This window comes from Micromesistius poutassou (genome assembly GCF_964030765.1).
Source record: "Micromesistius poutassou genome assembly, chromosome: 18".
In the NCBI taxonomy this organism is placed as follows: Eukaryota; Metazoa; Chordata; class Actinopteri; order Gadiformes; family Gadidae; genus Micromesistius; species Micromesistius poutassou.
In genome coordinates, this window is record NC_140288.1 from 993,141 (window position 1) to 1,003,426 (window position 10,286).

The 10,286-nt window shown below is 52.5% G+C and overlaps 1 protein-coding gene across 1 annotated transcript in view; it reads right to left on the bottom strand.

Moving 5' to 3' along the window:
• The window catches only part of LOC311363261 (ceramide kinase-like), a 47,228-nt gene that overhangs the window by 11,511 nt on the left and 25,431 nt on the right, over positions 1–10,286 (bottom strand). The window contains exons 11-16 of the mRNA XM_084483230.1: positions 8,194–8,263; positions 7,369–7,514; positions 4,044–4,118; positions 2,627–2,779; positions 1,654–1,762; positions 1,024–1,106 (exon numbers count right to left, since the gene is read on the bottom strand). Coding sequence (XP_084339356.1) covers positions 1,024–1,106; positions 1,654–1,762; positions 2,627–2,779; positions 4,044–4,118; positions 7,369–7,514; positions 8,194–8,263 — 636 coding nt within the window. The remainder of the gene's footprint in view (positions 1–1,023; positions 1,107–1,653; positions 1,763–2,626; positions 2,780–4,043; positions 4,119–7,368; positions 7,515–8,193; positions 8,264–10,286) is intronic.

Consider the following 10,286-nt stretch of genomic DNA (forward strand, 5'->3'; position numbering starts at 1 on the left):
CGCGGCGCCTATAAAGGGTGACACTTGGGTGCGCACTTCGCTGTCAGTCATTTATATTGGATCAGTGGTTAATGTGTTTGTTGACAGCTCCTGTGCCTGAACCCTTTCTAATAGCCGCTTCCCCCTGTGGCTCTTTAATACAGTCTGCCAACCTTGCCCCACATTACGTTATATTAAATCCTCCTCCTATCCTGTCCCTCCTCCCTGCTCCTCCTCCCTGCTCCTCCTCCTCCTCCTCCCCCCCCTGCTCCTCCCTACTCCTCCCCCCTGCTCCTCCTCCCCCCCCCTGCTCCTCCCTGTCCCTCCTCCCTGCTCCTCCTCCTCCCCCCCCTGCTCCTCCCTACTCCTCCCCCCTGCTCCTCCTCCCTGCTCCTCCTCCCTGCTCCTCCTCCCTGCGCCTCCTTCCATTATCCTCCTCCCTGCAGTGTTCCTCTGCACCTCCTCAGGGAGGTCCGCCCCCCACTTGTCTGAGATGGTTAAGTTAAGGCGTTGGGTCTGAGATGGTTAAGTTAAGGCGTTGGGTCTGAGATGGTTAAGTTAAGGCGTTGGGTCTGAGATGGTTAAGTTAAGGCGTTGGGTCTGAGATGGATAAGGTGTTGGGCCTTAGATTAAGTTAAGGTTTTGGGTTCTAGATTGTTAAGTTATGGTATTAGATTAGAGATGGTTGAGTTAAGGTATTGCTGCAGAGATGCGTTAGGATTGGGCGGTTGCGGTCGGGTCAGAGATCTCAGCAGCAATACTGGACTCTAAAGAATCGCTTGGCCGGTTCCTCCGCTGTCGCCTCAGAATTGTATTTTCAATGTAATTTTCACGTATGACTGCGACTGTGACCCACAGTGAATGAGTCGGCCATAGGTGAGGCATCACGCGGCCACAGCCACTCTCTCACTTTTCCAACAATGATTTGTGCTCCTTTTTTTTACCACAAACTGCACCTTAAAAAATCGAGTAGGAGGTAGAAACTCAATCTACGGGCAAAAGTGTCCGTACCAAGCGAGACGAGAGGAGAAGCGTAGAGCTCACCTTTGATAAACTTGTCCTCATCTTCTGATAAATGTTTTAGGTCCATCTTCTCTGAGCAGGACCCCTGCTGGCACACGCGACACCTGTGAGACCAGCACAACGCAAAAGAACCTCGGTGTTAATGAAGTGCATCAACACAGACTACATATCCTATACTTATCTATGTTACATTTCCATTTAGGGAATTTAGCAGACACTTTTATCCAAAGCGACTTACGATAAGTACATTTGTTAGGTTAACCTAACGTTCCCTGTATACAAAAACATAGCTCGGATAAGATGCGACACGATGTTAAGTACTGTTTTTAAGTGCCAGGACGAACAACGGTAAGATGAGTGGGGTGAGAGGGCCTAAGGGGGGGGGGGGGGGGGGGGATGTGGGGGAAGGGAGTGAGGCTATGCAGAGTCCAGGTGAACTCTGAGCAGGGTGAGTCTTGGGTCTCTTGTCGCTGGTGAGCGACTCAGAGTTGTGAGTTGGGACTTTCTCTTTTCTCTGAGTGACGGTGGTCCATACATTCAGGGGACTCCAGGGTGGAACCTCTTCTGTGTTGGCCCGTCAGAGCCCCCCCCCGGTGTGTGCCGTCCTGTTCCACCGTGATCCGTGTACTGTGAGTGTGTGTGTGTGTTTACCGAGCCACACACTGCTCCCGCGCCCCCCCGGGCCGCCCCTGCGTCTCCGCGGCCGGAACAAACCAGACGCTTCCCTCGTAGTAGTGATGGCTCAGGAAGGTCCTCACCCCTGGAAGAAGAACACACACACACACTGGCCGTTTCTCAATTCGCGTTCTCGTGTGTTCTCGTGTACTTGCGTTCTCGATAAACGTCATCAGTGGTAGCCCAAGCACTGTTCCAATTCCAAGTACGCGAGAACGCGAGTACTGTCGTAAAACCCGGAAGTGTTCTCGATGCGTTCTCGATGAGGCCGTTCCACCGAGGACGCATCGGAGGTGACTCGTGTGGACTTGGGACCGTTAAATATCCCAGAATGCATCATCCAGTCCGCTGCTGTTCCAGTTGCAGAGTGCGTACTCGCGTTCTCGGAAGTCCGTACTTGAAAGTCCGGACTTGCCAAGTACGTACTTCCAAGTCCGCGAGAACGTAGTCCGCGTACTTGGTATTGAGAAACGGCCACTGTCTGCGTCACTGCCCCCGCGGTACCACCGTCGTACCGTCAGGGCCGTACCAGGGCGGCTCTGGGGCTCTGCGGGCAGAGAGCGTCTTACAGGAAGGGCCGTACAGCGCCTCCAGAAAACGCTTTTTCCTCGCGTCTCCACCGACGCGCCGACCCTTTGACCTTTGACCCCTGGTGGTGAACTACGGTTCAGGCACCCACACACACACACACACACACACACAACACAGACAGACAGGCAGACAGAAAAACATACACACTCGCACTCGCACTCAAAGAGACACACACACACACACACATGGACAGACAGAAAGACACAAACACACAGAAACTCACACACACACACACACACACACACACAGAGACACACACAAACAACGCGCTGACCCTTTGACCTTTGACCCCTGGTGGTGAACTACGGTTCAGGCCGCTCGATTAAAAAAAAAACAAATCCTAAGAGCCGAGGCTCACCCGCCAGGTCGTATCTCAGCGGGCCCATCCATCGGTTCCTCTCGCTGTTGGCCAGCACGTCGCCATAGAAACCGTAGCCGAGCAGGGAGACGGAGTATCTCAGGAAGGTGTTGTCGCTGTGCACGGAGCAGACGTCCACGGGCTGGGAGTCTCCTGCAGGGGGGGGGGGGGGGGCGCCGTCAGAGAGACCAATCAGACACTGGATGGCAGTGTCCTCACACTCCCCAGTGGGCTGGGATACCGCTTGCGTGCGTGTGTGTGTGTGAACGTGTGTGTGTGTGAACGTGTGTGTGTGTGTGTGTGTGTGTGTGTATGTGTGTGTGAACGTGTGTGTGTGTGTGTGTGTGTGTGTGTGTGTGTGTGTGTGTGTGTGTGTGTGTGTGTGTGTGTGTGTGTGTGTGTGTGTGTATGTGTGTGTGAACGTGTGTGTGTGTGTGTGTGTGTGTGTGTGTGTGTGTGTGTGTGTGTGTGTGTGTGTGTGTGTGTGTGTGTGAACGTGTGTGTGTGTGTGTGTGTGTGTGTGTATGTGTGTGTGAACGTGTGTGTGTGTGTGTGTGTGTGTGTGTGAACGTGTGTGTGTGTGTGTGTGTGTGTGTGTGTGTGTGTATGTGTGTGTGAACGTGTGTGTGTGTGTGTGTATGTGTATGTGTATGTGTGTGTGTGTGTGTGTGTGTGTGTGTGTGTGTGTGTGAACGTGTGTGTGTGTGTGTGTAATGTCTTTGTGTGTAAAGTGTCTAGGTGTTAAGTTGCTGTGTTTGCGTCTGTGCGTGTGTGTATGTGTATTAAATGTGTGTGTGTGGTGTGCTAGACCCTTTTAATGACGATATGAGGACCACACCATCACCAAAAACCAGAAGACAGTTCCTGTGTACTATCAGAGGAGTTTGTTCAACCACGTGGTCATTTAGCTGATGCTTGAATCCAGAGGGATCCACAGAGAACGCATGTCATTAAGGAGAAGATAGGGGTGATGACTAGTGATGGATTTCATGATTCGTTTGCTTGAATCAGTTTGCGTCGGTCAGTTCGCCAAGAAGAACCGTTCGAATCGTTCGTCCAGTCGCGTTTCCGGTAGCGGTGAATCACGGTTCTCAGCCGAGTCGGTCAGACCAATCAACCAGTGATCAATCAACACAACAATACAACATTAACAAGTTCCTTTCACCACTAACACGTTCAGTGTCAGTGACGTCAGCCGGGGGAGTCGAGTCTCGGGGAACGAACAAGACGAACGCGGTGAACTGAAACGGGGGAATCAGGTCGGTTCTTCGGTTCTTGTCAAAGAGTCGTTCATTCAAACTGATCCGCTCGCGAACGACCCATCACCAGTGATGACCATCCTGCTCGAGGACGTCATACATCGGGGATCGAACCCAGAACCCTTTTTGGCTGGGAGTCAGAACGCCCCGTGACTCACCCAGGATGATGTGCAGGGCAGAGGTCACAGGGTCGTTGGTGCCCGTGGTGCTGTAGCAGATGCAGTCGGTGGAGCCTGCGATGAACACATTTTAAAAGGGTTGGGGTTAGAGAGAAAGACCTTCAAAGACCTTCAAAGACGTCTCTCCTCGTGTCCATTCCATTCAAAGTAAAGCGTCAGGCCGGGCTTTCGTTTGACCGGGTCAAACACAGCGTGCTTCAGAGTCTGAAGCTCTGGATGCTTCTGCGATTTCTCTTCTTTCTTTTTTTTTTTTATGGCGGAGGACGAGGATGAGCGGTGGAAAACAAACAGCGCTTTTGTTTTGAGAGTTTTCCATTTGTCCTGACGTCTTCCCCCGGGGGTGTGGTGACCGCCCCCCCCCCCCGCCCCCCCCCCCTCCGTCCAGACTGAGTCGTGTGAAGCGTGTCGTTTCCTCTGAGCTGTTGAGCCAGTGGCTCAGCGAGGCGAGGCACCCCTCACCGTCACACGCCATCGTTTGAATAAATAAACGTTTGGCGGACGTGATGCTGGCGGACTCCGATCAGTGGCGGAGCCGGGGGGGGGGGTGGGGGGGGGGGGGGCGAACGCGATTGTCGACCGGGGGGGGGGGGGGACGCGATTGTCGACCGGGGGGGGGGGGGGGGGGGCGCGATTGTCGACCGGGGGGGGGGGGGGGACACGATTGTCGACGGGGGGGTCGAACGCGGGAGGGTGGCACCTGGGGTGGCCAATCAGGTTCCAGGGGTGGCCAGTGGGGGGGGGCGGCCACCCCTCTGGCTCCGCCACTGACTCGGATTCGTCCACCTGAATCGAGGAGGGTTTTTAGAAACCTGTTGTTTTGTGTCGAGGAAAAAACGCCGTTCCGGTGTAGACTAGGCTGAGGAACCATGCCCCAGGACACCGCAACGCAAGTCACATTCTCTTACTTCCTATCAGCTGTGTACCCCCGATTAACAGAACGTGACAAGAAGTTACAAGACAAAGTGAGTTATTGTGGAGTATTTCCCAATCACTTCCCAACAAAATAAGCACGTTATGGAAACAGATATTCCTCTACCGGAAGTCCCGCCCTCTCCCTCGCCTCTCTCCTCTAAACCATTGTATCCTAAAGTCCCGCCCTCTCTCCTCTAAACCATTGTATCCTAAAGTCCCGCCCTCTCACCTCTAAACCATTGTATCCTAAAGTCCCGCCCTCTCACCTCTAAACCATTGTATCCTAAAGTCCCGCCCTCTCACCGCTAAACCATTGTATCCTAAAGTCCCGCCCTCTCTCCTCTAAACCATTGTATCCTAAAGTCCCGCCCTCTCACCTCTAAACCATTGTATCCTAAAGTTACTTTAAGTCCCGCCCTCTCACCGTCCAAACCCATGTCACTTAAAGTCCCGCCCTCTCTCTAGCCAATAACGTCCTCTAGCGAATCCCGCTCAACACCTTCAGCCGTGAACGAATCACCTGGGAACAAATCAGTATGGGCCGACGACGGCCACAACAGAGAGAGAGAAAAAAAGGGTAAAATTGTCCAACTTATCCACAACACAACGTGAGCGAGCGGAAGAGCGGTTGTGTCCGTGTGTCGGTGGGACGGCCTCCATTATCGCTGTCCTCCTCCCTGGTGCACGGTGAGCGAACAACAGCGGGCGGCGGGGGGGGGGGGGCTCCAGGCTGCCTGTGAGTGTGTGTGTGTGTGTGAGTGATCTCGCTGAGCGGTCTGAAGAGCGTGTCTCTCTGAATGCACGTCTCCGCTCCGACTCACATCCACCCGAGTGTGACGGCTCCGTGGTGAATGGAGCTGGGACGCTTTCTGAAAGTCAAAACCGAATAGGGAAGGAGGTGTTATGTGTCTTTTCTTTTTCGGTGTTTCATCTCCTAAAAGGAGGAAAACAAATCTCTAAGGTATAAACTAAAGTATAGGTAGATATTAATCCATCTGTCCATCCTACTATTATCTATCTCTCTCCTTGGCCTCTCTATCTCTCTCCTCAACCTCCCTCTCTCTCCTCAGTCGCTCTCTCTCTCTCTCTCTCTCTCTCTCTCTCGCTTTCCTCAGCCTTTCTATCTCTCTCAATCATCTCTCCATCTCGCTCTGGAGAGAGAGAGAGAGAGAGATGAAGAGGGGGATGGAGAGAGAGATGAGAGGGGGATGGAGAGAGAGAGAGATGGAGAGAGAGATGAGAGGGGGATGGAGATGGAGAAAGAGAAGAGAGAGGTGTCATGTAAGCAAAGCATTCAACTAAACTTGCTCTCTGATCCTTCCTTATGTTTCTCCACCAGTGAGAAGTGTTGCATTCACACACCTGTCGACCAATCCTGAACCAATCAGTGGAAAGCTGCCCTAATTGAGCGGCGATGAGAGGGAGCGGTGTAAATTCTAAATTGGCTCAAACAGAGGCAGGTCACGGACGGGTGGTTTGGCATTTCAAACAAATTACACTTCTATTAAAGCTCTTAAATGAGTAGTTTGAAACAGACGTAGCCGACTGATTTGTGGACCGTGTTGTTACGGTAGTTTCTTTGAGGAGTGAAAGCGCGACTGTTGGTCGGTGCCTGGACGGACGTCGGTGTGTGTGTGCTCTAGGTAGACAAGCAGGCGGTGTGAGTGTAGCCGGGCGCCCTTGTTTACCTTCCTGTGCGGTCTACTAACTGTTTAAACTACAGGGTTCAGGGATTAGCGTCGCGGAGAACAAACCAAACACTCTCGGGAGATAAAAGGCTGCTGTGTATGGAATCTGAAATTTCAGATTCAGAGGGCAGCTGTGGCTTACATTACAATATAAAATGATACAATGAACAGGTAAATAACTGTCAGTCAAGCTTTGTTGCGGGGAGTGCATTTCTGTGGACGTAACCTGAAAGAGAAAACTACTGCTACTACTATGTCAATACTATTGCTACCGCTACTGCTGCTACTACTACTACTACTACTACTACTACTACTACTACTACTACTACTACTACTCAGACTACTACTACTACTACTACTCAGACTACTACTACTACTACTACACCTACTACTACTACACCTACTACTACTACTATGTCAATACTGCTACTACTATTCTACTACTACTGCTACTGCAGCTGCTACTACTATACTATGTCAATACTACTACTACTACTACACCTACTACTCCTACTCCTACTCCTACTCCTCCTACTACTACTACTACTACTACACGCAAGACAGTGTTCTTACTGTGACTCTGCGATACTATTGTGACCTTTATCCATGCATAAAGTATAAAGTATAAATCTAAATGTATCATTATTGTCATTGTCTCGGGCCAATCGCGTTGCCTGCTTTCCCGTTACCGTGGCGACCCCTACCTGCGGGGATGATGCCGATGCGCAGAGAGCAGGGCGCCAGCGGGGCGTCGGGGCGGTCCTGGTCCACGCCGCGGGCCACCTGGGTCCCGGAGACCAGACCGTGGAGGACCTCACTGAACATCCCGTCTCCCCCCACACACACCACGCTGAGGACCAGAGAGAGGACAGCTCAACACACACACACACACACACACACACACGCTGAGGACCAGAGAGAGGACCTCAACACACACACACACACACACACCACGCTGAGGACCAGAGAGAGGACAGCTCAACACACACACACACACACACACACCACCCTGAGGACCAGAGAGAGGACAGCTCAACACACACACACACACACACACCACGCTGAGGACCAGAGAGAGGACAGCTCAACACACACACACACACACACACACCACGCTGAGGACCAGAGAGAGGACAGCTCAACACACACACACACACACCACGCTGAGGACCAGAGAGAGGACAGCTCAACACACACACACACACACACACCACGCTGAGGACCAGAGAGAGGACGCCTCAACACACACACACACACACACACACACACAGCACCTCAACACACACACACACACACACACACACACACACACACTGCCTCAACACACACACAAACACACAGCACCTCAACACACACACAAACACACACCACCTCAACACACACACACCACCCCGACAGACAGGGAGACCCTCCATCCAAAAGGTCCTTCACACACACACACACACACACACACGGTACACCCACAGACACACAGACACACAGACACAGACACACACACACACACACACAGGAGGAGAAAGATGACTCACCCGTCGTACTTGTCCAGATTGCCGCGCTGCTCTCTCAAGTGGTCGCGGGCGTGATTGGCGCGCTCCGTAACTATGGACACAGATTGGATGTCAAGGATGAGGCGTGGGGCGGGAGGAGAGTGACGCTCAGAGGGCTGAACCCGACCGCTGAGCTTTGATTGGGATCGGAGACGCTTGACCGGGAGGACAGACCAGCGCTCCTGAGAGACAGCAGTAACAGATACCTCTGTGGCGCTGGCCTGCTCAGAGAGTGCAGCCGCACCGAGATGTGATGGTTTAATCATATCCCAGGTGGGGAAGGCCCTCCGTACCACACAGTGTGTACACCGGCTACTGGTACACCAGCTACTGGTACACCAGCTACTGGTACACCAGCCACTAGTGCACCAGTCATTAGTGCACCAACCACTAGTGCACCAGCAACTAGTACACCAGGCACTGGTCTGTATGTAAACCAGTTACTGGTCTATATGTAAAGGGTTCTGGTTCTGGTTATATGCGGTTCTGGTTCTGGTTGGCTGCTGGTCTTTCAAAGAGGGGAAGCTAATTTTCGGCCTACATCATATAAATTGTCAATTTATGTATGTATATATATATATATATATATGTGTGTTAATTATGCTCTATGCTCCTTTTCAAGGAAATGCCCTGTCATACCAACTAGCTGTCTTTTCCACTGACTTGACCAGTGTCCTCTCAATGGCCAGCAGAGCTAGGCTGCTTAAACGGCCTTGGCCGTATTATGGCCGTGTTATGGGTGTAGGACTTGAGCCGCTTTAAACAGGAGAAGCTCCTTTCTACACCTGCAGATGTAGCTCCAATTGTTGCCACTAATGAGAACAGTTTGTAAAGCCGAGGCATTGCACTGTCCAACTCCATGTCTTTAAGGAACACCAAGAAATCACACAGCTTTCCCCTGTCACCCTGCAAGTCCTGATCTGAATACAGGACTCGAAGTTCAGACCTCAGGCTTCCTGAATCAAAGTGATGGCCAACTATCAAAACTATATTAAACTTGAACAAGGAAATGTGGGAATTATGTTAAATTGAAGCAATGAATTGTGTGAATACGTGTATGAAATGTATGATGAAAATTGTTTAGCAATTTCGCCAAGCAAATATCAAGAAATAGGTTGCAGTTCGTCTTTCGACTCGCTTGCAAAATCTGCGATGGGACTGAGGACTGAAGAGAGCTCCGGCGACTTTTTATAAGTCGCCGGTCGACTGACGAGGTCGACTGACGAGTCAGTCGACCTGCGATAAGCAGCTGATTCTGAACGACCTCGTCTTCGAGATGGACGCGTTCTAACGCATTTTTAGTCAATGAACTGTTAACACAACAGTATATATATTTGACCATTTCATTTTGGAAATTTCAGGGGACGCTGAGCTTCCCTTGCAGTCTCAGAGAAATGGCCACAGCCTCCTGGCTGGTGTCGAGGTGTCCCAGAGCGAGACGCTTCACCCTAACTAGTCCTGACGAGCCGGCTGTCGCCCAGCGCGGTCGACTCCACCGTCGGCGTCTGAACGCGTGCGTGTGAGTTTGTGCTCGTGAGTCGCTTTGGATAAAAGCAGTCAGCTGAACGCCCTGCAGGTGGACGTTAATGTGCTGCACGCCGGGCAGAACCAGTGAAGCTGGGTTTGATGGGAGCGCCGCTCTCGTCGTGGGGGTGGGGAGCCGGCCGCGGCCCACCACTCCGCCCACCGCTGCGCCCAGCGGCGCCCCCCTGAATAATAGATCGTGTTTGGATTCCCCCCCGCTGAGTCCCACGAAAACCCAGCGCCCCGATCGCCGCGGCGACGTCGTGAGACAGATGGCGGTAATTTTGTACGCCGAGCCTCGACGACGACGGGACAGGGGGATGATGGCGGTCGTGTGTCGTGTTTCGCAAGGGTGGGGGAGGTGTTGGTGGTGGGGGTCCGACGAGGGTCGCCATGGAGATCCATCTCGCCGCCCGTGGCGTGTCATTAGTTACCCCCGTGTTAATGTGTAAAGCACTAACGCGCTGCGAGGGGGGGAGGGGGGGAGGAGACTCACTGATGACATCGGCGGAGACGCCGGCGCGGGCAAACAGCGGCGCCACTTTGCGGTC